The sequence below is a fragment of the Aotus nancymaae genome, unplaced genomic scaffold, assembly GCF_030222135.1.
Source record: "Aotus nancymaae isolate 86718 unplaced genomic scaffold, 86718_ANA_hifiasm-v0.15.2.pri h1tg000008l, whole genome shotgun sequence".
In the NCBI taxonomy this organism is placed as follows: Eukaryota; Metazoa; Chordata; class Mammalia; order Primates; family Aotidae; genus Aotus; species Aotus nancymaae.
In genome coordinates this window covers 17,678,696-17,704,388 of record NW_026988419.1, presented here as the reverse complement: position 1 = coordinate 17,704,388, position 25,693 = coordinate 17,678,696, and the positions used below count along the sequence as shown (strand labels likewise).

At 41.2% G+C, this 25,693-nt stretch overlaps 1 protein-coding gene across 4 annotated transcripts in view; it reads right to left on the bottom strand.

The window, feature by feature from the left end:
- PECR (peroxisomal trans-2-enoyl-CoA reductase) overlaps window positions 1-25,693 on the bottom strand; it is a 62,422-nt gene that overhangs the window by 10,024 nt on the left and 26,705 nt on the right. Inside the window, exons 5-8 of one of the 4 annotated variants that reach the window (XM_021666912.2) lie at window positions 17,073-17,169; window positions 14,617-14,727; window positions 7,097-7,208; window positions 1,236-1,937 (exon numbers count right to left, since the gene is read on the bottom strand). In XM_021666912.2, coding sequence (XP_021522587.2) covers window positions 1,852-1,937; window positions 7,097-7,208; window positions 14,617-14,727; window positions 17,073-17,169 — 406 coding nt within the window. In that variant the 3' untranslated portion in view covers window positions 1,236-1,851. Of the gene's footprint in view, window positions 1-1,235; window positions 1,938-7,096; window positions 7,209-14,616; window positions 14,728-17,072; window positions 17,170-25,693 lie in introns of those variants that run through there. The other 3 variants (XM_064373010.1, XM_064373011.1, XM_064373012.1) reach the window with 3 other exon arrangements.

The window sequence follows — 25,693 nt, the reverse complement described above, 5'->3', positions numbered from 1 at the left end:
ATTATTGACAGGATACTATTATGATAACAAATTCATAATTCTAAAATATCAATAATGACCAGCTGTCCAGTGATAGTCTAAGAAGAAGCTCTAATAAGGAGTTGTAGCTAAGGTTACTGCTACGTAGGCAGGTTCTGTGCCTTAAGCAGAAATCAATGGCAACGCTATGGAGATTTAAGGAGTTGATGCCAGTCATCGACGCAGGTCGTGTGAAAGCAAGCCCTGTCTTTTCCATCTTCTCCACCAACCTGTATTAGGGCCACTTTGCCCTCTAACGGGGCTTATAATTCTCAGTTGTTCCAGAAGGCCACTGTTAAAGAGCTATCTGGGAGGAAAAGAAAGCTTTCTGATCTTCCCACATTATTAGTATGGGCACAAAATTTAAGGACACACTCACTCTCAAGGGCCATTTTGCCTGGGCACAAACCTGACAGTGGATAATATCTCCTTAAATGTTGTACCCTGGGTACCTCATTAGCCTCTCCCTCCTGCCAGTGCTGCTTGAGGGCATGAGAAAGCTGCAGATTCTGGGTCCCAAACCCCAGAGGTTGGTAAATCATACACTTTAAAATGAGTGTTAATGACAGGCCAGGCGTGGTGGCTCATGCCTGTAATCCCATCATTTTGGGCAGCCGAAGCAGGTGGATCACTTGAGGTCAGGAGATCAAGACCAGCCTGGCCAATATGATGAAACCCTGGCTCTACTAAAAATACAAAAATTAGCTGGGCGTGGAGGCGCACGCCTGTAATCCCAGCTACTCAGGAGGCTAAGGCAGGAGAATTGCTTGAGCATGGGAGGCGGAGGCTGCAATGAGCCGAGATTGCGCCATTGCACTCCAGCCTAGGTGACACAGTGAGACTCCAGCTCAGAACTAAATAAATAAATAAAATGAATGTTAATGATAAAAAAGAGAAAATAGCCACTTCACCTCAGACACTTGAAAGAACTTTAAGACAAAGAATGAACATATTCAGTCTGCTAAAGACATTTCTTAAATAACGGTCTCACTACCAGACTGGAGCCATTAAAGGCAGAATATGGAAACAATGCATTTGCATACAATTTAAATTTTGTTTTTGCCTACAAAAGGAGGTGCATGAAGAAAAGGAAATACTTCGGGTAGGAAATCAAGACACAAATCAGGCACTGTCAAAAGAAACACACATAACTATTTCTTTGAATTAAGAGAATTTATACAAATTTGACTACGTGAACAAAACAAACTACACATCACTAATTACCATAAGGCTTTATTGTTCCAAAAGTATTTGCCACCAAAAATAAGTTATTGTGTAATTCTAATTATAATAATCATAATTATGCCACAATTAGGATTTATCTTCTGCTGTTATTATTTTTTGTTTTTTTGTTTTTTGTTTTTGTTTTTAGTAGAGACGGGGTTTCACCATGTTGGCCAGGCTGGTCTTCAACTCCTGACCTCGGGTGATCCACCCGCCTCAGCCTCCCAAAATGCTGGGATTACAGGTGTGAGCCACCACACCTGGCCTCTATCTTTATAATTAAATAAAATCTTCTGGGAGTTCATGATCCCTAGAATTATTATTGATTTAAAATTATTCCATTTTTCAAATACTTTTCCTAGAAATAAAAAGTAAAATCATTAAAATATGTTAATTTCTGTTAAACATTTTTAAATCACAGGTTAAAAGATTTCCATTGGGACATAAAAATATATATATTTCAGGAATAGTTTTTCCACAGATATAATTAGTAACATTTAAAAATCAGAAAGATGTTTTCCATACTAACTGCAAGCTTTTAAAATGTACAGAAGCACATCCTCAAGATGAGAAGGTACTAGGGGACAAAGGACACCTTGTTTCCTCAGCTCAGAGCTTAGCTTTCTGCTTAAAAGACTCCTTCATCTTTTTGACAACAGAAAGGTCCCCTGCTCCCTCGGGCCAGTTGTCATGATCTGTGAAGGAAATGGAAAGCCTCCTGTTACTTCTAAATCTGTTAATCTCATTTGTCCTCTTGGTTCCCACCAAATCCTCTTGTTATTTTCCCTGGTTCACATTCCCTGGTTCATTTTCTCAGCACCAAAAGAGAAATCCTTAGGGCAAACATTTGAGAAAAGACTTGGATTTGAATCTCAGGTCTGCCACGAGTTAACTTTCCTGAATTTGGAGGCATGACACTTCCTGAGCCTCACTCAGTTTTGTCCTCTATTAAAGGATATATCAATGTCTACCTTTTAAAATTATGAGGGTTAGGCCAGGTGCAGTGGCTCACACCTGTAATCCCAGCACTTTGGGAGGCCAAGGCAGGCAGATCACAAGGTGAGGAGTTCGAGACCAGCCTGGCCAACATGGTGAAACCCCGTCTCTACTAAAAAGAAAAAAAAAAATACAAAAAAATTAGCCAGGCATGGTGGCAGGCACCTATAATCCCAGCTACTTGAGAGGTTGAGGCAGGAGAATCGCTTGAACCCGGGAGGCGGAGGTTGTGGTAAACCGAGATCATGCCATTGCACTCCAGCCTGGGTGACAAGAGCAAGACTCCATCTCCAAAAGAAATAAAAAATAAATTAGCCGGTGGTGGCACACACCTGTAGTCCCAGCTACTCGGGAGGCTGAGGCAGAAGAATCGTTTGAACCCAGGAGGTGGAGGTTGTGCCACTGCAAAATCATGCCACTGCACTCCAGCCTGGGTGACAGAGCAAGACTCTGTCTCAAAAAGAAAAAAAAAAAAGTTGTGAGGGTTAAACATGACACCATGTGTGCAGTGCTTGGCATACTGTGGATCGTCAATAGCATCTCCTTCATAATAACAATTTAAAAATAGTGTCCTTACTTTGTACCAGGGACTGCTAGTTGCCTCTCCAGCATCCAGGCCCCCATCTCCTCTTTCCAACAGCTTGTTTCCATTTGAGGATCTATGCAGTTCCAAGGAAGCTTGGCACCAGGGCACGTGGTCTAAGCTAAGTTAGTCAGTGCACTGTAACCCCGCTACGGTTATTGGTTGGATATGGACATTTGCGTAAGCTGATGTAATACAGAGTGGATCTCAGAATTTTAGAAAATCTGGAACAAAGTCACTGCCCCCTCCCCCCGACACTGCCGACCCCAGTCCATCTGGGTGTGAACACAGAAGTATGCAGCCTTACAAATAGAAACAGCAGGTAGCCAACCTGCAATGACAGCTTGACAAGATCAGTCAAGTCTTATCTGTTTTTCAGTTATGTGAGCCAGCGAATTCCTTAACTGATTAGGCCATTTTGAGTTGTGACTAAAAGCATTGAATTCGACAAAGAAGTTTATTTTTTATTTTTAGTTATTTTTTGAGACAGGGTCTCACTCTATCACCCAGGCTGGAGTGCAGTGGTACGATCATGGCTCACTGCAGCCTAGACTTTCTGGGCCCCAGTGATCCTCCCATCAAAGCCTCCCAAGTAGCAGGGACTACAGGCACTTGCTACCACACCCGGCTAATATTTTTCATTTTTTTGTTGAGACAGAGTTTTGTCAGGTTGCCCAGGCTGGTCTCGAACGCCTGGGATCAAGCAATTGACCCACCTCAGCCTCCTAAAGCGCCAAGATTACAGGCATGAGGCAAGGTGCCCAGCCCCTGACATAAGGCTTTAAGTGTGCATTATCTAATTTAATCCTCCCCAACAACTCTATGAAATAAATACTATATGTGTCCCTGCATATAGGAAAAAAATAGAGGCTCATAGAAATTAACTTTCTATCTATAATAAGGGTAGAGCCAAGTTTCCATCTTAGGCATTCTCACTTTGGAGCTGCCAATCTTAAAGAAAACACCATAATGAAAGGCTGAATACTCCCAGCCATTATTCGGGGGCAGTATATTCTTAAAAGATAGTTGCAGCTGCTTTCCTCAAAAAGTTAAAAAAGCATCATGAGGTCAAGAGATCGAGACCATCCTGGTCAACATGGTGAAACCCCGTCTCTACTAAAAATACAAAAATTAGCTGGGCATCGTGGTGCATGCCTGTAATCCCAGCTACTCAGGAGGCTGAGGCAGGAGAATTGCTTGAACCCAGGAGGCGAAGGTTGCGGTGAGCCGAGATCGCGCCATTGCACTCCAGTCTGGGTAACAACAGCGAAACTCTGCCTCAAAAAAAAAAAAAAAAAAAAAAACTTAAAAAAGCATTTTGTAACAATAACAAAAAACAATGTTAGAATTATAAAAAGAAAATCATTTCACTGAAGGCCTGAGGAAGCAGCTATTTGAAATTTCTTTCCCTTCCTAAAGGAAAAACAGTGCAACCCACCATAAGAAATACTGACTGAAGCTGGATGCAGTCTCACGCCTGTAATCCCATCACTTTAGGAGGTCAAGGAGGGCGGATCACGAGGTCAGGAGTTCAAGACCAGCCTGACCAACATGGTGAAACCCCATCTCTACTAAAAATACAAAAATTAGCTGGACATGGTGGCACAAGCCTGTAATCACAGCTACTCGGGGGCTGAGGCAAGAGAATTGCTTGAACCTGAGAGGCAGAGGTTGCGGTGAGCAGAGATCACGCCATTGTGTACTGCAGCCTGGGCAACAAGAGGGAAACTCTGTCTCAAAGAAAAAAAAATACTGACTGAATTCTACTGGTGAGGGAAGTGGAAAGATTCTCTCCACCCTCACTACTTTGAATACTTTCAGAAAATAATACTGCATAACCATGTAGGTATTTCTTCTTACAAACTGAGATCCTGAAAACCACAGTATCTTATGGACATCACCACATTGATGTTGTTAGTAATGAAATACATGTGGAAGGGGAAAATAATAAGTAAAATTAAAGTTCTATTCTATAATATTGTGGCATATATATTTGGTCTTCAGCCTCATTTCCTGCATACACAATCATGTTAATGATTGACTGATGGCTGGCAGTCCCTTGTTAGCTTCAGTATAGGGGCTGGTCACCAGACAGACCAAGGCATGATTAGAGGGTTGGGACCTTCAGCCCATACCCGCCACCCAACTTCTGGGGAGGGGAGAGGGGCTGGAGGTTAAGTCGATCACCAATGGCCAATTGTTTAGTTAACCATGCCTATGTAATGAAGCCTCCATAAAAACTCAAAAGGACTGGGTTCAAGAGCTTCCAGAGAGCTGAGCACATGGAGGTTCCTGGCAGGTGGTGGGGCCAAAAGGGACACAGAAGCCATGCACCCCTTCTCACACACTTTGCCCTGTGTGCCTCTTCGGCTGTATCTCCTGTAATATCCTGTACAATAAACTAGTAAGTCTAAGTGTTTTCCTGAGTTGTGTGAGCTGCTGTAGCAAATTGCTCCAACCCAAAGAGGGGGTCATGGGAACCCCAACTTGAAGCTGGTCAGTCAGAAGTTTTGGAGACCCAATTTTATGACTGTGTCCAAAGCAGGGGGCATCTTGTGGAACTGAGGCCTGAGCCTCTGGGATCTGACCCTATCTCCAGTGTCAGAACCGAATGAGAGGATGCCCAGCTGGGGTCTGCTGCAGAACCGCTTTCTTGCTTACTTGGCGTGTGGGGGAAGTAACCCCAAACTGGCCACAGAAATATTCAGTGCTAGTGGTCATCGCATCGTGAGAGCAGAGGAAAACCAGTTTGAGTTTTTGTTCGCCTCTCAGACATATCCATCATTTATTAATGCAAAAAACGTCTTAAGCCTTGATCAGACAGCACCTAAAAGAGTGGGAAGAACCTGGGTCCTTGATATGAAATTCAAACTCGCCTGGGTTACATCAACCACATGTTAATTTGCTAGTAGTCACTTAATTATCTTTAGCAACAGAAGTTCAAATACATTTGCATTTTATATCTTTTTCTACATTTTTGGAGCGATTTAGAGTTATTAGCTTGGACAAACCTTTAAACTTCTGTGGATTTGTTTTGTTGTTTATAAAACTAGTATACTGGACTTTCTGATCTTTTAGGACCCTTCAGACGCCAGTTCTGTTGTCTAGTCATGAGATACACACACACACACACACACACACACACACACACAAAGACATTGCACACAATATCAATATTTGATTGAAACTTATAAAAATTCTGGGTTTTTTGTTTTTTTTTTGACACAGAGTCTCACTCTGTCACCCAAGCTGGAATGCAGTGATGCGATCTCGGCTCATGGCAACCTCCGCCTCCCAGGGTCAATCGATTCACCTGCCGCAGCCTCTTAAGTAGCTGGGACTACAGGCACCTGCCACCATGCCTGACTAATATTTTTTTAAATATATTTTTAGTAGAGACAGGGTTTCACCATGCTGGCCAAGCTGGTCTCAAACTCCTGACCTCAAGTGATCCACCCGCCTCGGCCTCCCAAAGTGCTGCGATTACAAACATGAGCCCCCATGCCTGGCCAAACTTCTGTTTTTATACATCAAAAATGATGAATACAGAAATTTCATATGGTTTCACTCAATATATATCCCAAAGAGAATGCAAAATGGCACCACAGCACCCCACCTCACTCAGCAGGTCTGATTCTTCTGCTCAGATATGTAAGTCACTTATTGGAGGAACAAAATGGAATTAAATCTTTAAAACTATAGCACGATCTTGCCTCTTTTCTATCTCCTCTTTAGAAATATATACTCATACTGAAAATATTTTTCAGGGTTCAAATTCCACCAACCTATGCATGCACAAAAAGCTAAGTTCTTTAATAAAGATAGTTTGATATTTTCTATGACTAGGAATATTTCATTAAAAATCACATCATGGGCTGGCACAGTGGCTCATGTGTCTGTAAACCCAGCACTTCAGGAGGCTGAGGTGGGTGGACCATGAGGTCAGGAGATCGAGACCATCCTGGCCAACATGGTGAAACCCCATCTCTACTAAAATACAAAAAAATTAGCCGGGCATGATGGTTCGCACCTGTAGTCCCAGCTACTCTGTAGGCTGAGGCAGGAGAATCGCTTGAACTGAGAGGCAGAGATCGCACCACTGTGCTCTAGCGTGGCAGCAGAGTGAGACGTCGTCTCAAAACAAACAAAAAAATCACTTCATGAATATAAACATTTTGTACATTTTGATGTTCTGTAAGAGAACACCCTCGTCGCCTAAGTAACTACGTATAATGCATTTTAAAGGTGGTGACTGCTCACTCCTCAGCTGCTCACCTGGTACCTCATACATATGAGAAAAGAGACACTGGCCCCCATCCACATCCACCGACTGTCCAGTGATGAAGGAAGCTGCGGGAGACAGTAGGAAGCAGACCACAGAGGAGACCTGGAAAGAGAAACACACACATGCATATGTAAAAGCGAACACTCCCCTAGTAACAGCTTCACATCCCCTAGTAAAGACATCTCAAAGCACATGAGCCGGGCGCGGTGGCTCACGCCTGTAATCCCAGCACTTTGGGAGGCTGAGGTGGGCAGATCACGAGGTCAGGAGATCAAGACCATCCTGGCCAACATGGTGAAACCCCATCTCTATTTAAAGAAAAAAAAAAAAGTCAAAGCACATGACCACAATGTCAATACAACAGTGTGCACCACAACCACACAGTACATAGACAACTTCCTTTTTCCACAACTTCCCCTTTCTACCTGAGCATCACTGAAATCAGGTAGATGACTAGGGTCAAGGTGGCAAAGTATGAGGGAGCCTTAGACGGTGTCAAGCAAGCTACACGATGTGATGAAGCCAAAAGTGAACCCAGTGCTTCAGCTCAGCTCTTTCCCATTTCAAACAATTCACTTCCTTCCATATCTTTCATTGTCCTCCACAACCCCATTTTCCATCACTACCTCATGCCTTTTATATTTTGATTCCTGAAATAGTCAACATGTCTGTTTAGCAATAAACTAGTATTCTGGTTTGTTCAGAATTTATGGTCCATTCAGGCTAAAAGCCCAGCAACACACACTCAAAGGAACTCTCTACAAGACGAACTTCAAAAACTAGCTGGGAGCAGTGGCAGGCACCTGCGGTCCCAGCTCCCTGGGAGGCTGAAGTGGGAGGATTGCTTGTGCCTGGGAGGCTGCAGTGAGCCAACATGGCATCACTATATTCCAGCTTGGGTGACAAAGTAAGACCCCATCTCAAAAAAAAAATAAAAGAGCACTTCAGACTCCCACTGCACCCCTTAAAAATTCAAATAGGGAACTGATGAGTTCAGCAACATCCACTCCCAACCCAAACAGAAAGAAGTTATTTCACTGACTGTAAAGGAGCTCTCATTTGAGGTTGTGGGAAGAGGCAGAGTTTCTCAAAGGGTGATAATCCAAAGCACCTGCATTAGAATCGCTAGGGATGCTTACTCAAACTCCAGATTCCTAGATCCCTCCAGGATCATAGGAATTGTAAGCTCTGGGGTTGGGGTCCCAGAATCTGCAGTTTCAAAGGTCCTGAGGCAGGCCCAGGACTAGAGTGAGGCAAATAAGGTGCAGAGGGTGCAAGATTTAAGGAGTTATTCACTCTCAGCTTTGCACAAGCGAGTGCAAAGTCTTCCCTAAGAGAGTGTGTCCTTAAATTTTGTGTCCGTGCCTTGCTTACCTCATCCTGGTCCCAGTCCTACATTTACAAGGCTATACCTCCTTGAGACTCTGAGAGCCTGGAGAGCAGCCAAGCCGTCTCTCCATCCTTGTATTCCCAGCAGCTAGTACAGAACTACACTGTCTAAAACGAGGCCACTAGCCATAGACGCCTACTCTAACATTTGCAATATGGCTGGTCCAAATTGAGATGTGCTGTAAGTGTAGAACACACATTGGATTTTGAAGACTCCATATGGGAAAAATAATGTAAAATATCTTATTAATCCTGAATGCTCCAAGGGGTAAAGAAAATAATCTCAATTTTTTTATGTTGATTGCATGTTGAAATGATGATGTTTTGGATGTATTAGGCTAAGTCAAACATATTATTTAAATTAATTTCACCTCTTTTTACTTTATGTGGCTCCTGGAAAGTTTAAAATTGTAAATGTGACTATTATTATATTTCTTTCTTTCTTTCTTTTTCTTTTTTTTTTTTTTTTGAGACAGAGTTTCACTCTTGTTGCCCAGGCTAGAATGCAATGGCACAATCTTGGCTCACCACAACCTCTGCCTCCTGGGTTCAAGAAATTCTCCTGCCTCAGCCTCCCAAGTAGCTGGGATCACAGGCATGCACCACCATACCCTGCTAATTTTTGTGTTTTTAGTAGAGATGGGGTTTCACCATATTGGCTGGCCTAGTCTCAAACTCCTGACCTTGTGATCTACCCACCTCGGCCTCCCAAAGTGCTGGGATTACAGGCAATGAACCACTATGCCCAACCAGACTATTATTTTATTTCTATTGGACAGAGCCAGTATAGAATTCACCATTTAAAAGGTCCCACATTGCTGCAAAAGGCAGATTGAACTGAGCCATGGTAACAAGCAACAGAGCTGGTTTTAACCCTGTTAATCCATTAGTGACAACTGACCCAATGAACATGTTTTGTTAGTCAGTCCATCAAAAAGAGACTCGCTCCAATTAGCTCCTTTCTGAAATGCCAGCCAGACAATAACCATCTCACCCAAGTGATCATGACCTCCAACAGTTTCTAAATCACACTCCCTCAAAAACACAAAAATCGGGCCAGATGCAGTGGCTCACACCTGTAATCCCAGCACTTTGGGAGTCCGAGGCGGGTGGATCACCTGAGGTCAGGAGTTAGAGACCAGCCTGGCCAGCATAGTGAAACCCCATCTCCACTAAAAATACAAAAATTAGCTGAGCATGGTAGTACACGCCTGTAGTCCCAGCTACTCAGGAGGCTGAGGCAGGAGAATCGCTTGAACCTGGAAGGCAGAGGTTATGGTGAGCTGAGATTGCGCCACTGCACTCCAGCCTGGGCAACAGAGTGAGACTCCATCTTAAAAAAAAAAAAATAGTTGTTTGTAGTTCCCATCTCCATTGGGTCTTGCTATACCATCTAGGCTGGTTTCAAACTTCTGGCCTCAAGTGATCCTTCTGCCTGGGCTCCACAAAGTGCTGGGGTTAGAGACATAAGCCACCATGCCTGGCCCACAACCAAACTTTGCAGGAATTAACTACCTACATGAGCAATTGCCAAAGCATGGCCAGACAAACCCCGAGTGTCCCAAAGAACTTTTGGGGGATTTGCAAGATCAAAACTATGTTCATAATAATGCTAAGTCCTTATTTGTCTTTTTCACTGTTTTGACATTTGCACTAATGGTGTCAAAGCAATGATGGGAAAGAATGCTAGAGTCTTGTCACAACTCATGGCAGATACACAAAAGTGTGCTAGTAGTTATTATACTAGTCATCACTGTATCTTTCACTGGCAAGTACAAATGAGGGGGAAAGAAAGCCAGTTTCACTTTAGAATGTTCTGCATGAAGCAATAAAAAATATGAATTGTATTAAATCTCCACCACTGAGTTCACATCTTTTTAACAATCTTTGTGATGAAATGGGAAATATACACATAAAGCTCTTTGGATGCATAGAGAAGTATAATGGTTGTCTCAAAGAAAGGAAAGTGTGATTGAATTGAGAAATAAACTAGCCATATTTTTCAGGAAACATCATTTTTTTTTAACCTGAAAGAATTACTAACAAACTATGAGTTACTCACACTTGGGTATTTGGCAAACATTTTTTTGTTTCAAAACTAAACAAAGCAAGACTGTCACTTCAAAAAAAAAAAAAAAATACCTGATAGAATTTGTTATTAATGATAAAATTTGAGCTTTCAAGTGAAAATTAGAATTTTGGAAAACTTACACCTGTCACCATGAGCCTGCTAGCTTCCTAACACTTAAAAGACTTTTCAGAACAGATTAATGGAGACAGTAACAATGTAATCTTTTGATACTGTATAATGAATTGTGTCAACATTTAGATCTGCCTAACAAAGTGAACCGATAAATTCTAAAAGACCAATGTCTGATGGTACAAAACCATACATGGGGGAAAGATCCCATCGAATTGTAATAAGGACTTTTTTTTAAGAGACAGAGTCTTGCTACGTTGCCCAAGCTAGGCTCAAGCGATCTTCCCTCCTCATCCTCCCAATTAACTAAAACAACAAGATTTTAATGCAAGAGTACAAAAAGTTCATTGGCATGGTTTCAGATTCCATATTGCAAGGAATCCTTAAGAAACTGCCATTTGTTGAATATCAAAGAAAATCCACAATTATCCAAAAATGCTATTAAAATGTTTCTTCCTTTTCCAATTTTACATCTGCATGAAGCCAAAATTTTTTTAGAGGCTTTTACCAAAACAACATATTGCAATAGACTCAATAAGATGCAGAGGTGAGAATCCAGCTGTGTTCTATTAAGTCATACATTAAAGAGATTTGTAAAAATGTAGAACAGTGGTTTTCAGCCGGGCTCGGTAGGTCACACCTGTAATCCCAGCACCGTGGGAGGCCGAGGTGGGTGGATCACCAGAGGTCAGGAGTTAGAGACCAGCCTGACCAACATGGAGAAACCCTGTCTCTACTAAAAATACAAAAATCAGCTGGACGTCGTGGCGTGTGCCTGTAGTTCCAGCTACTCAGGAGGCTGAGATGAAAGAATCGCTTGCTCCAAGTCAGAGGTTGCAGTGAGCCAAGATCGTACCATTGCACTCCAGCCTGGGTGACAGAGCAAGACTTAATCTCAAAAAGCAAAACAAAAAACAATGGTTTATGTAGCTATTTTTAATTAAATGTTATTCATGTTAACAAGTACTGCTTTATTACTATTTTTAAATGAATTAAACATTTCTTAAATTTTGGTTTTAATTTCTAATACAGCAAATATAGATAATGTAAACCACAAACAAAGTATTCTCTTTTTTTTTTGAGATGGAGTCTCACTCTGTCACCAAGGCTGAAGTGCAGTGGCGTGATCTCAGCTCACTGCAACCTCCACGTCCTGAGTACAAGCAATTGTTCTGTCTCAGCCTCCCAAGTAGCTGGGACTACAGGCACGCACCACCACGCCTGGCTAATTTTTGTATTTTTAGTAGAGACGGGGTTTCGCCATGTTGGCCAGGCTAGTCTTGAATGCCTGGCCTCAGGTGACCCACCTACCTCAGCCTCCCAAAGTGCTGAGATTACAGATATGAGCCACAGTACCCAGCCCTGTAAACAAAGTATTCTATCCAAAATAAAAATTTAATATAATTCCCTTGATTAAAATTCATTAAAAATTACTCTTAGTATTCAGAATAAAAATCCAAACACCTTGGTTGACATGGCTCATCAAATGTTTGATTTAACAATATCTTCAAAAATATAATGCAAGTCTATTTTGGTTTGGGAACTCTGTTTCTAGAAACATATCCCATCACACAAGAGTACATGATTATATTCATAATGTTCACTGCAGAATTACCCCAAGAACAAAAATAGAAATAGAATCCAAATCATAATGGCATTTGATTATATTACAGTATATCCATAACAAGAAAATAACATACAGCAAGATCCTGTTTTTGTAAAAAAGTCAATAAATAGGCCAGGCACGGTAGCTCACGCCTATAATCCCAGAACTTTGGGAGACCAAGGCGGGCGGATCACCTGAGGTCGGGAGTCCAAGACCAGCCTGACCAACAGGGAGAAACCCCGTCTCTACTAAAAATACAAAATTAGCTGGGTATGGTGGCGAATGCCTGTAATCCCAGCTACTCAGGAGGCTGAGGCAGGAGAATCACTTGAACCCGGGAAGCAGAGGTTGTGGTGACCTGAGATTGTGTCATTGCACTCCAGTCTGTGCAATGAGAGTGAAACTCCTTCTCAAAAAAAAAGTCAATAAATACAAATTTTTCATGCATCCATAGTACATTTCTGGAAAGACATTCATCAAACATAACAAAAGCTAGTTCTAGGAATGAGAACTCTTTTAAAGAGTTTTATGGGTTTGCTTTTATATTTAGCATTTTAATAAATCTGAAAATTATTTTGTATGTGATACAAGATAGGGACTCTAATTTACTACTAAACAGTGAAATGCCCCAACACTTTGCTGAGTGGTTCATCCCTTCCTTACGGATTGAAATGCTACTTTGACGCCATAAACTCCCACATATGGTTCCAAGGCAAGAATCTGTTCTGCCCTACTATTGTTTTGTTTTTCAGTACCAGCACCAGATGCTTTAAATAAATATAGCTTCATAGTATGTAAATACACAGTATGTAAATAAATATATATTTTTGATAGAATCAGCATGTTAAATTCCCAAAACATATTAAATTTTTTAAATAATTTAGGGAAACCTGACTTTTTAATAAAATTGGTTCTCCCCATCAAGAAATATTATATGCCACTAGTTATTCTGGTCTTTTGGCTGCTGCTCAGAAAAAGAAATTTTTTTTTCATTTGTGAAACTGACACACCGCCTACTGCCCTAAGGAGGCAGGTGACTTTTTTTTTCCATTTAGTGGTAAGTTTACTACTGGGTATTTTCATTTTGGTTATTGTGAAAAAGACATCCTTTTCTTATAAAAAAATTACATTTCAAGACTGATGCAAGGCCAGGTGCGGTGGCTCACGCCTGTAATCTCAGCACTTCAGGAAGCCAAGGTGGGTGGATCACTTAAGGACAGGAGATTGAGACCATCCTGGCCAACATGGTGAAACCCCATTTCTACTAAAAATACAAAAATCAGCTGGGCATGGTAGCACACACCTGTAATTTCAGCTACTCGGGAGGCTGAGGCAGGAGAATCACTTGAACCAGGGGATGGAGGCTGCAGTGAGCCACTGCACTCCAGCCTGGGTGACAGAGAGAGACTCTGTCAAAAAAATCACCACCACCACCATTATCATCATCATCCTAGCACTTTGGGAGGCCAAGGTGAGAGTTCAAGAAGGCTTCAGTGGGCCTTCTATGATAGTGACACTGTACTCAGCCTGCATAACAGCGTGAGACCCTGTCTCAAACAAACAAACAAACAAACAAAAGACTGCTGCTGCCCATATTTTGGAAAGCTGCTGATTTTACAGACTTCAAGCTTACTGAAATCTCATGTGGAACTTCATATAGCCATACTCATCTGACTTGCTTAGGGTCCCAGGGTCCTCTGTACCAACAAATGCCATGTAATAAAGTAACGTAGCTGAAAATACAATAAAACAAACAAACAAAAAAAACCCGCTGTTATTAATGTATACCACATCTACTCTTGAGTATAGATTGCTGTCAGTAATCAAAGTACAACCAGAATATCCCTGAGAGCCAGAAAGAACAGGGGAAATGGTCTGGTGGCAGTGCGAGAAATAATAAGAACACATATAAAGGACACTGAAGTCCAGGCACGGTGGCTCACGCCTGTAATCCCAGCACTTTGGGAGGCTGAGGCAGGTGGATCACCTGAGGTCAGGAGTTTGAGACCAGCCTGACCAACATGGTGAAACCCTGTCTCTACTAAAAATACAAAAATTAGCTGGGTGCGGTGGTGCACAGCTGTAGTCCCAGCTACAAGAGAGGCTAAGGCAGGAGAATCTCTTGAACCTCGGAGACTGAGGTTGCAGTGAGCCGAGATCATGCCACTGCACTCCAGCTCGGGCAACAGAGTGAGACTACATCGCAAAAAAAAAAAAAAGAAAGAAAGAAAGAAAGAAGAAAAAGGACACTGAATTACAAATTTCAAAGTACAACATACACGGCAATTCTAATCAATGCTAGGAATATACCTTACCTCCTCAGGAACACCAATTCGTTTAGCGGGGATTTTCTGAAAATAACTTTCAAAAATGCTTTGCCCGGCAGAACCATAGTTCTCCACAGCAGTGGGGGAATAAATAGCTCCCTATGTTTAAAAATAAAACAGGGACAAAATAAAGTGCATTACATTAAATGTTAATTGTAAAGATTTCAAGATAGTCTACCGGCATTTCAAACAATAAGTAGCTTAAGTTAAAAAAAAAGTTAACAGTGCTGATATTAATTTTTCTCAATGGTGTCAAAGGAGTAAAGGCCCCACCATCCACAAATGGATGATCTGAATGGTTATTTTTCGACCTCCTCTTCCTCTTGGCCATGCCCCGGATTTTTTCATCAAAAACTTGCTTTCCGAAGGGCATACATATAATTGTATATATGAAAGATAATTATATATTTATATAAATTATAATTATATAAATGAAAGAGGCACTTAACTGGGAACAATGGACGAGGGGACTCTGTCTATTTTATCTTCCACTTGGCCTCTCTGCTTTACAAGAGAAGACTGGGCAGTGGCTACGTGAGGCTTAGAAAAATGTAATTATTTTTTGGCTTTTCACCTAGATTGAAATCACAAATAAAGCATTTGAATCCAATACCAATAAACTAAAATTGTAATTGTTTAAAAATTTTTAAATGTATTTCTCACTAGCTTTCTGAAGTTAGGAAAATTACTCAAAAACTGTATCCCAGGCCAGGTGCAGTGGTTCATGCCTGCAATCCCAGCACTTTGCGAGGGCAAAGCAGGAGGATGGCTTGAGCCCAGGAGTTTGAGACCAGCCTGGGCAAAATAGAGAGACTGCATGTCTACAAAAATATAAGAAATAATTAGCTGGGCATGGTGGTACACACCTGTGGTTCCAGCTACTCAGGAGGCTGAGTTGGGAGGATTGCTTGAGCCCAGGAGGTTGAGGCTGCAGGGAGCTGTGATCGCACCACTGCACTTCAGCCTGGGCAACAGAGCGAGACCTTGTCTCAAACATTAAAAAAAAAAAACTGTGTCTCACAGGATACAGCTATTTGTAATGAATTCAAACTGTTACACAGATTACGGAGAGAAGGGGAGGAAAGATACGTTAAAATAAAATTAGAAATTCTGGCAGTATTAATTACTTCAAATGATACTGGAGGAAAAAAATTGGTTTCCAATTAAACAATGTGTAGCATTTTATTTAAAGAGGATAAAATCTAGAAATATTAAAATTTAGTCATTAAACTAAAAATGTCTCTGACAAACATGAATTAGTATTAGTAGGAGCGCCTTTGTCAGGGATGAGATTACTAACTTCATGCTTGAAGTCAGTCATGCTTAGTCTTCACTGAGTGGCACAGATAACACCTACTGACATTACAGAGATAAGACCTACAGATATATCAAAAAATATTACAGAGTTTCAGATGAAGCGGTGATTACTACCTTAGTAATGACGAAGAAACATCCCAGAAGTGGGATTTGAGTTGAGTTATGCCAGACAAGTGAGGTATTTCATTTAATGTCCCTCTTAGAGTACATGGCCATTATGTAATAACAAAGAAACCTACGTTTCTTATTTCACAAAAATGATAGTTTTTGAAGTTGACAACATTGTGAGTTTCCCTCCTATCATCTGTATTATTCAGAGAAGTTTTCCTTTGACTTCTAGTCCATCTTAAACTGGGAGTTCCTTGTTAGAACTCTGACTTTAAGTTTCTTTGTCTTGAAAAAGAGTTAGTGATATGCCAGGAAATAAAATAATCTGGAAATATTCCCTCAAGTCGCTCTCAACCTTTACGCTGCATTTGAATTTTCTAGTCTATTTAAAAAATTCAGATGCCTAGATCCTACGGTTTGGGGTAAAGTTCATATATCACTATTGTTTAGACATTTCACAGATAATTCTAATATATAGCCAGAATTGAGAATCACTGGTTTAATTTAACATTCTTGACAATCTGGTTGTAAATCAGAAAACTTCCGTAATGATAATTAGACTTTCTGGGCTGGGAGTGTTGGCGTGGCTCACGCCCGTAATCCCAGCACTTTGAGAGGCCAAGGTGAGCGGATCTCCTGAGCTCAGGAGTGTGAGACTACCCTGGGCAACACGGCGAAACCCCGTCTCTACCAAAATACAAAAAATTAGCAGGGCATGGTGGTGTGTACCTGTAGTCCCAGCTACTCGGGAGGCTGAGGCATGAGAATTGCTTGAGCCCCAGAGGTGGAGGCTGCAGTGAGCCACGATCGTGCCACTGCACTCCAGCTTGGGCTACAGAGTGAGACTCCGTCTCAAGAAAAAAAAAAAAAAAAGAAAATCAGACTTTCTGATTTTATCTGTTTTTAAAGTCAATCTTTTATGCTACAGTTGCATATTCCCAAACACCTCTATCGACACCACAGATGGAATTAGAAAAGCATAATTTGTCAATAAATTTTAATATAGAACATTTACCTACAGGGGCAACACAATTGATCCTTACTCCACTGCAGGCCCATTCCAAAGCTAAAGATTTGGTGAGGCTGTAAACACCTTCTCTTGCAGCTGCAGAGTGCCTTTGAAAGATAAAACATAAACAGGACAATCAGCTTGTGTTGAATATTTCTCTTCCTCACTAAGCTGACAGGTATGCCAGCTACCTGACAGAAATCCACCAGACTTCTTGCTATGGAGTCTGTCTTGTTGAGCTTCTGTCTAAGCAACAAAGAAAAAACTATGTCCTTCAATATTAAATCCAAGCCACAGCTGATGATCAAGCAAATCCCACACAGCGTAAACCTAGATAAGGCTCCCCAAATCACTATGTAAGAGAAATATTTTGAAGAACTTTGATTATAGAGGAAAACAAATTGGTAATTTTAAGGATTTCAAGCATGTGGTTTTTTTTAAAATCAATTTTAAATAACAAAGGAGGCTGGGCGCAGTGGCTCACACCTATAATCCCAGCACATTGGGAGGCCAAGGCAGGTGAATCACCTGAGGTTAGGAGATCCAGACCAGACTGGCCAACATGGTGAAACCCCATCCCTACTAAAAAAACAAAAATTAGCCAGGCATGGTGGCGAGCACCTGTATTCCCAACTACTCAGGAGGCTGAGGCAGGAGAATCACTTACACCCAGAAGGTAGAGGTTACAGTGAGCTGAGATGACACCACTGCACTCCAGCCTGGGCAACAGAATTCTCATTCTGTTGAACAAGCTATCTCAAAGATAAATAAATAAGGATATAAAATTCATATATCAGGCAAGAAATATGATCAATACAATTTCTAGACATACCAAAGTTTAAATAAATGTGAATGCATTTCCAGATAAGGAGGTTCAAAATATTTAAGTCTGCATCTGTATGGAGTCTTGTGTAGATAGACACTATGGCTTAGAATTTCTGATTACAAGCTCTTCAAAACCAAATATAGGATAATTCAATGTGAAAAGAGTAACGTATAAAACTAATTAGGAAAATTCTTCCAATCAAAGACATTTGAAATCAGCTGGTAAAAAAAAAACAGATTATTTAGTAAATCTTCTTGGACTTCCTTTAACAGTTATTTTAGCATAGGTCTGCTGGTGATAATTCTTTCACATTTTATATGTAGAAAAAGCCTTTATTTCATCTTAGTTTTTGAAAGATATTTCAATGGATAAAGAATTCCAGGTTGGTATGTTTTTTTCTATTGGCACTTTAAAGATGTTACACCACTAACTTCTAACTTGCATTGGTGCTGATGAGAAATCTACTTCTGTGTACAATGTCTTTTTCCTCCAGCTGCTTTTAAGGTTTTCTCTTTAGCACTGGTTCTAAGCAATATGATTATGATGTGCCTTGTACACTTGTCTTCACATTTCTGGCACTGGAGTTTGTTGAGCTTCTTGGATCTATAGGTTTATAGTTTTATAAAATTTGGAAAATGTTCACGCAGTGTCTCCAATTTTTTTTCTGTCCCTGTTTCTCATTTCTCCTCCAAAGACTCCAACTGTCTCACAGTTCACAAATGCTGTTTGTTGTTGTTGTTGTTGAGACGGGGTCTTGCTTTATCACCCATGTTGGAGTGCAGTGGTGCAATCTCAGCTTACTGCAACCTCCTGGGTTCAAGCGATTCTCCCACCTCAGCCTCCCAAGTAGCTGGGATCATAGGTGTGTGCCATCAGCCCAGCTAATTTTTGTATTTTTAGTAGAGAGGGGGTTTCAGCATCTTGGCCAGGCTGGTCTCAAATTCCTGACCTCAGGTGATCTGCCTGCCTCAGCCTCACAAAATGATGGGATTACAGGTGTGAGCCACCACATCCAGCTGATGCTCTGTTTTTTGCAGTATTTTTTTCTCATTTTTGGATAGTTTCTATTGCTACGTAGTCAGGTTCACTAATCTTTTCTTACAAAGTGTCTAATCTGCCTCAATCCCATCCAGTGTTTTTCTCATCTCAGACACTGTAGTGTTATCTCTAGAAGTTTGATTTGGGTCTTTTAAAAATATCTTCCCTGTCTTTATTTAGCACGTTCCATCTTTCCTCTAGTTTCTTGAGCACATGGGATACAATCATCATAAATGTTTTTGGGGGAGTTTTGTTTTGTTTTGCTTCAGACACAGGATCTCAATGTTGCCCAGACTGGAGTGCAGTGGCACCGTTAAAGTTCACTGCAACCTCAAACTCCTGGACTCAAGCACTCTTCCCACCTCAGCCTCCCAAGTAGCTGGAACTATAGGTATGTGCCACCATGCCCAGCTAATTTTTTTTTTTTTTTTTTTGGGTAGAGACAAGCTTTTGCTATGTTGCCCAGGCTGGTCTAGAACTCCTGGGATCCAGCAATCGTCCCACCATGGCCTCCCAAAGTGCTATGATTATGGGCATGAGCCATCATACCTGGCCATGATAACTGTTTTAATGTCCTTGTTTATTAATTCTACCATCTCTGTCATTTTTAATTGACTTTTCTTTTCATCATGGGTTGTATTTTTCCTATTTCTCTGTACACTTAATAATCTTTCATTGGGTGTCAGATATTTTGATATTCCTATAAATATTGTTAAGCTTTGCTCTGGGAGACTTAAATTACTTGAAAAAAGTAGGATGCTTTCATGCCTCGCCTTTCATGCCTCCCAAAGTGCTACGATTACAGATGTGAGCTACCACACCCAGCGTCTGGTTATTTTTAAAACCTAAAATCTTTCTACTGTCACTTAGAGATAATCTCTAAGAAGCTACTTAAAGAAAGTTTAGCCTGTGAGTGTTTATGTTTCTTATTTTGTGTTCAACTAAAGAAGTGCACAAATGCAAAATGTAAGTCCCATGTCCTTACCCGGTCTATACCATCCTACTCTCTGAAGTTAAAGATTTTAAGCAAGATGGACAAACTGAAGAAATGACAGACATATGAGTATATTTATGTGCCTTTTTTTTTTTTTTTTGAGATGGAGTCTCACTCTGTCGCCCAGGCTGGAGTGCAATGGCACGATCTTGGCTCACTGCAACCTCTGCCTCCCAGGTTCAAGTGATTCTCCTGTCTCGGCCTCCCAAGTAGCTGGGATTACAGCTGCCCACCATCACACCCAACTAATTTTTGTATTTTTAGTAGAGACAGGTTTTCGCCATGTTGGCCAGGCTGGTCTCAAACTCCTGACCTCAGGTGATCCGCCTGCCTCGGCCTCCCAATACAGGCATGCGCCACCGCGCCCAGCTTATGTGCCTTTTTAAAAGCACTAGTGGAATCATATTTTGAGTATTCTTCAACTTTTTAACTTAATATTAAATTTTGAACCAATTTTGTGGCAAAATGTATCAAGATTTCTAACGTAAGTCAAGATGCAGTAAAAAGGACAGAATTTAACCTCCTTCCTGAAAAGCTATAGAACAAAAAAAAAATATGTGAATTGATGGCACTCAAGACATTAAGACATTAGGCAGGGAAGGATGGTGATCTCTGAAAGCAGGCAACAAATGAGATGAGTTCTGTGATTATTCCAACTGACTGCCTGGAGAAAGTTTCCGAATCATGCCTTGGGATAGGGGAAGTGAGGCAGAGGTTGGCAGTCTCCCTGAGTTGAGGGAAGACACCAAGAGACCAGACATACCCAGGCAGCCAGAGTTTGCAGGGAAGAATACCAGAGAGGAGAGCACTGCAATAAGAGAGAAGCCTGGAGATGTGAAGAGAGTGAGTGTGTAAGAAACTAGCTGAGGCCAGGCTAAGAGCTACCTGCAGGGACTGGAGGGGACAGTGCCCAGTATTCACATGGGGCCGAGAATGGTGCCTATTCCCAACAGCAGACTGGAAATCTCCCGCAGAACAATAATGCCAGGAAAACCTGGTTCCAGTACTAAAAAAGGTCTTACTTCAATGGTGGGGCAAAATAGTCTTAGACTAAAGGCAGCCCTGGACCTACTAAATACTGGAAGGATCACTTGAAGCCAGGAGACTGAGCAACAGAGCGAGACCCTGTCTCTACAAAGAAAAAAAAAATTGATAATAAGTATCTTTGACCTTCTCTCAAATAAACATTTTATTTATTTATTTGTTTTTATTTATTTAGAAAAAGGGTCTGGTCTTGCTCTGTCGCCCAGGCTAGAGTGCAGTGGCACGATCTCAGCTCACCATAACCTCCACCTCCCAGGCTCAAGTGATTCTTGTGCCTCAGCCTCCCAAGTAGCTGGTACTACACACATGCCCCACCACACCCAGCTAACTTGTTTAGAGAGTGGGTTTCACCCTGTTGGCCAGGCTGGTCTTGAACTCCTGGCCTCAGAGATGATCTGCCTACCTCGGTCTCCCAAAGTGCTAGGATTACAGGCATGACCCACTGTGCCCAGCCTCAAATGAACATTTTACAAGTTGAGTACACCTTATTCAAAATACTTGGGAACAGAAGTGTTTTGGGTTTCAAATCCATTCAGATTTTGGAATATTTATATATACTACCTGGTTTAGCATCCCTAATCTGAAAATCCAAAATCTGAAATGCTCCAAAGAGCATTTCCTTTGAGCATCCCATTGGTACTTAAAATTTTTGAGGTTTTGAAGCATTCTGAATTTTGAGTTTTCAGATCAGGATGCTCAACCTGTATTTGTGTAATTGATTTTCAGTGTCTGTTATCTAAGGTTGTAGAAAAAGATCTTCCCTATTGCCTCTTAAAAATGCATTTCCCTAAATATGGAAGGAATCAGAACGTTGAAAATATACTAAAGAAATCAGCAAAAAAAAAATATGTACGTATGTATGTATGTATGTATTTAGAGAAAGGGTCTGATCTTGCTCTGTTGCACAGGCTAGAGTGCAGTGGCACAATCTCAGCTCACTGTAACCTCCACCTCCCAGGCTGAAGTGATTCTCGTGCCTCAGCCTGTTTTTTTGTTTTTCTCCCTGTTTTATTTGGATGGCCATTAGACTCTTATGAAAGAAATGACTGGCATACTGTTTTTCTCCCTGTTCTATTTGGATGACCTTTAGACTCTTAAAGAAATGACTGAGATAGGTGGGGCATAGTAGCTCAAGCCTGTAATCTCAGCACTTTGGGAGGCTGAGGCGGGCAGATCACCTGAGGTCAGGAGTTCAAGCCCAGCCTGGCTAACATGGTGAAACCCCGTTTCTACTAAAAATACAAAAAATTAGCCAGGCATAGTGGTGCATGCCTGTAATCCCAGCTACTTGGAAGGCTGAAGCAGGAGAGTCACTTGAACCCGGGAGGCAGATGTTGCAGTGAGCCAAGATCTCACCATTGCACTCCAGCTTGGGCAACAAGAGTGAAACTCAGTCTCAAAAAAAAGAAAAAGAAAAAAGAAAAGAAATGATTGAGATAGTAGGTTAAATAAAGTCACTGAGTTCTTTTTTTTTGTTTGGAGACAGGGTCTCATTCTGTAGCCCAGGCTGGAGTGTAGTGGCACAATCTTGGCTCACTACAATCTACTGCTCCTGGGTTCAAGTGATTATCATGCCTCAGCCTCCCAAGTAGCTGAAATTACAGATGTATGCTACCACACTCAACTAATTTTTGTATTTTTAGTAGAGATGGAGTTTCACCGTGTTGGCCAGGCTGGTCTCAAACTCCTAACCTCAGGTGATCAGCCCGCCTCCGCCTCCCAAAGTGCTGGGATTACAGGAGTCACTGCACCCAGCCCCACTGACTTCTTTTCTGAAAAAATAAATATCTATTACCAATGGAAAAATTAATCAAAATCAGAATAAGAGTCAAATATGTCAAATTCCATTATGGTAAACTTCACAAGATATTCCAAATTCTATAGTCACAGAGGCTGTTAGTCATTAGCTAAAAAATGAATTTGGAGTTATTCAAAGATACTTAACGTAAAAATAACTTGTAGGTCGATGCAGTGGCTCACACCTATAATCCCAGCACTCTGGGAGGCCGAGGTGGGCAGATCACCTGAGGTCAGGAGTTCGAGACCAGCCTAACCAACATGGAGAAATCCTGTCTCTACTAAATACAAAATTAGCTGGGCATGGTGGTGCATGCCTGTAATCCTAGCTACTCAGGAGGCTGAGGCAGGAAAATCGCTTGAACCCGGGAGGCGGAGGTTGTGGTGGGCTGAGATCACACCACTGCACTTCAGCCTGGGCAATAAGAGCGAAACTCTGACTCAAAAAAATAAAAATAAAAATCAGAGTGCACCATATATCGTAAGAATAGATTTGCTTCATGAAGGTTGTTTTGCCTATAGACAAACAAACACATATAAATATATGTGTTTACTAGGTCAAGATATGAAATTTATTTCTTACTATGAGTCCTGGTCAAAAGTGTGAAAGCCACTGGAAAAGGAAACGATTCTTAAGAGAACAAAAGCAACAAATATCTGAAACACTTCTTTTCCATAGCAAAGACAAGTTGTGGTTTTTTTCTAGTCAACTGAATATCAGAAAAGCCACTGATTTCATGTCAAAAATGTATTTTAAGCAAAGAAACTCTCATTACTTCTTACATATGCATGAAGGAGGATAAATTTCACTCATTATAAAAGAACTACAACTTTTCTAAGGGGCAGTTTGGCAGTATCTATTAAAATTACAAAGGCATTTGGCTTTGGACTCAGCAACTATCCTTCTTGCAATTTAGCCCACATGCTATCTGATGTACATAAAAGGTGTTTAGTTTGGTTTTAGTTTGGTTTTGGTAACAACAAAAGGTTGGAAACAACCCAAATGCTCACCAACTGGAAAATGGTTCCATAAATCATACTTTACTTACGGTTCATAAAGTGGCATGTTAGACAGCCATAACAAATAAGAAGAAATCTTTTTAGATTCAGTTAAGAAAATATCTCCAGGATATTTGCTTCATTTGAGGACATCAAGATACAGAATATTGTTTATAGTATCCTAAATTTTTTTTTAAAATGTAGGAAAAAGATATGCCCCCAAAACTAACAGTAGCTACCTGTGAAGATGGGAAATGCCAAAAAGAACCTACAATCTGAATTATTTCTCCCAAGATGCTGAAATAGGTAAATCCATAAAGAATAATGAGCAGGAAAAGAAGGTATAGTGCTGTTATTGGCCTGCACAGCATTTCTTTACTGTTTTTAGTAACATCACATTGATTTCCACTTGAGGAAGTATCTCTTGTCTGTTCTCAGTCCATGCCCAAGTGGTGAAGACCACAGTTCCTTGTTCCTCAGGCTGACCATGTATAGCAGAGCAATCTCATTTCTTTCTTTTTTTTTTTTTTTTTTGAGACAGAGTCTTACTCTGTCACCCAGGCTGGGGTGCAATGGCACAATCACGGCTCACCGCAATCTCCGTCTCCCAGATTCATGCGATTCTCCTGCCTCAGCCTCCCGACTAGCTGGGACTACAGGCATGCACCACCATGCCCAGCTACTTTTTTTTGCATTTTAGTAGAGACAGGGGTTTCACCACATTGGCCAGGCTGGTCTCGAACTCCTGACCTCGTGATTCACCTGCCTCAGCCTCCCAAAGTGCTGAGATTACAGGTGTGAGCCACCGCACGCGGCCGAGCAACCACATTTCTACGGTATTTGGTTAATGGCTGGACACATGACCAAACAGGGTCAGCTAATGAGTATCCTCTCTGGGACCTGCTGACACCGCTCGTATTATTATTGATTTTGCTGGCATGACTTAAGGGGCAGTCTCTCATTGGAGAGTTACAAACAGCGACAGTGTTGACCTCTAACTCTTGCTAGTACTCTCTTTTTGCCACACCTAGAGACAGCCTGCCTAAGAATGTAGGCAGACATGAAGAAAGCAAAACCAAAGGGAGAGGCAGCTTCCTTCTAACATTGTGGCTGAACCTAACATGCCCTTAGGACAATGGTTCTGCAGGTACCAGGATCCCCTTCGGGGCTTGTACAGATGGCTGCTGCACTCTGCCACCAGAGTTTCTCTTGCAGCAGATCTGGAGTGGGGCTGGATAATTTGCTGTGCAACTTCTCCCAGGTGATGATGATGTGGCTGGTCTGGAAGCCACTCTTGGAGAACCACTGCCCTAGATTTTTACTAAAGCCAGGTTGAATGTTATTTCTATCCTATACATCTGTGGGAATTCTGAATAATATAAGAAATGAGCAGGGTGCTAGAATTTGCATAAAGGAGACACGCTGTCTGCATACAGAGTAGCTAATCAGAAGCACAAAACCTTAGAAACTTTTGGAAAAAAATCCTGAGTTATCTGTTAGGAGCAACAACTTAGCAGTCCTGTCTAAAATCAAGAACATATATTAATGGTATTCAAATCTAAATTAACATAGATTAGTTTCATTTCTACACTTTTAACAAATAAGCTATTCCCAGACAGTGATGGCCAGTTCAGTAGCATCTGGATTAGAGTTGCCCACCAAAACACAAGACATCCAGTTTAATCTGAATATCAGACAAACAACAAGTAATATTTTCCCTTTCCTTGGTAAATCTAGCAGTCCGAATCTGAATGGGAATGTTTTAGAAATACTTTGAGTTTTAAGTTCAGATAAAAGGAAACGCTAGCTAGCTATTAGGATCACAACTGATTAAAGGTATTAATGATCTCTTCCTTTTTTCTTTTTCTTTTTTTTTTTTTGAGATGGAGTTTTGCTCTTTTTGCCCAGGCTGGAGTACAATGGCACGATCTCG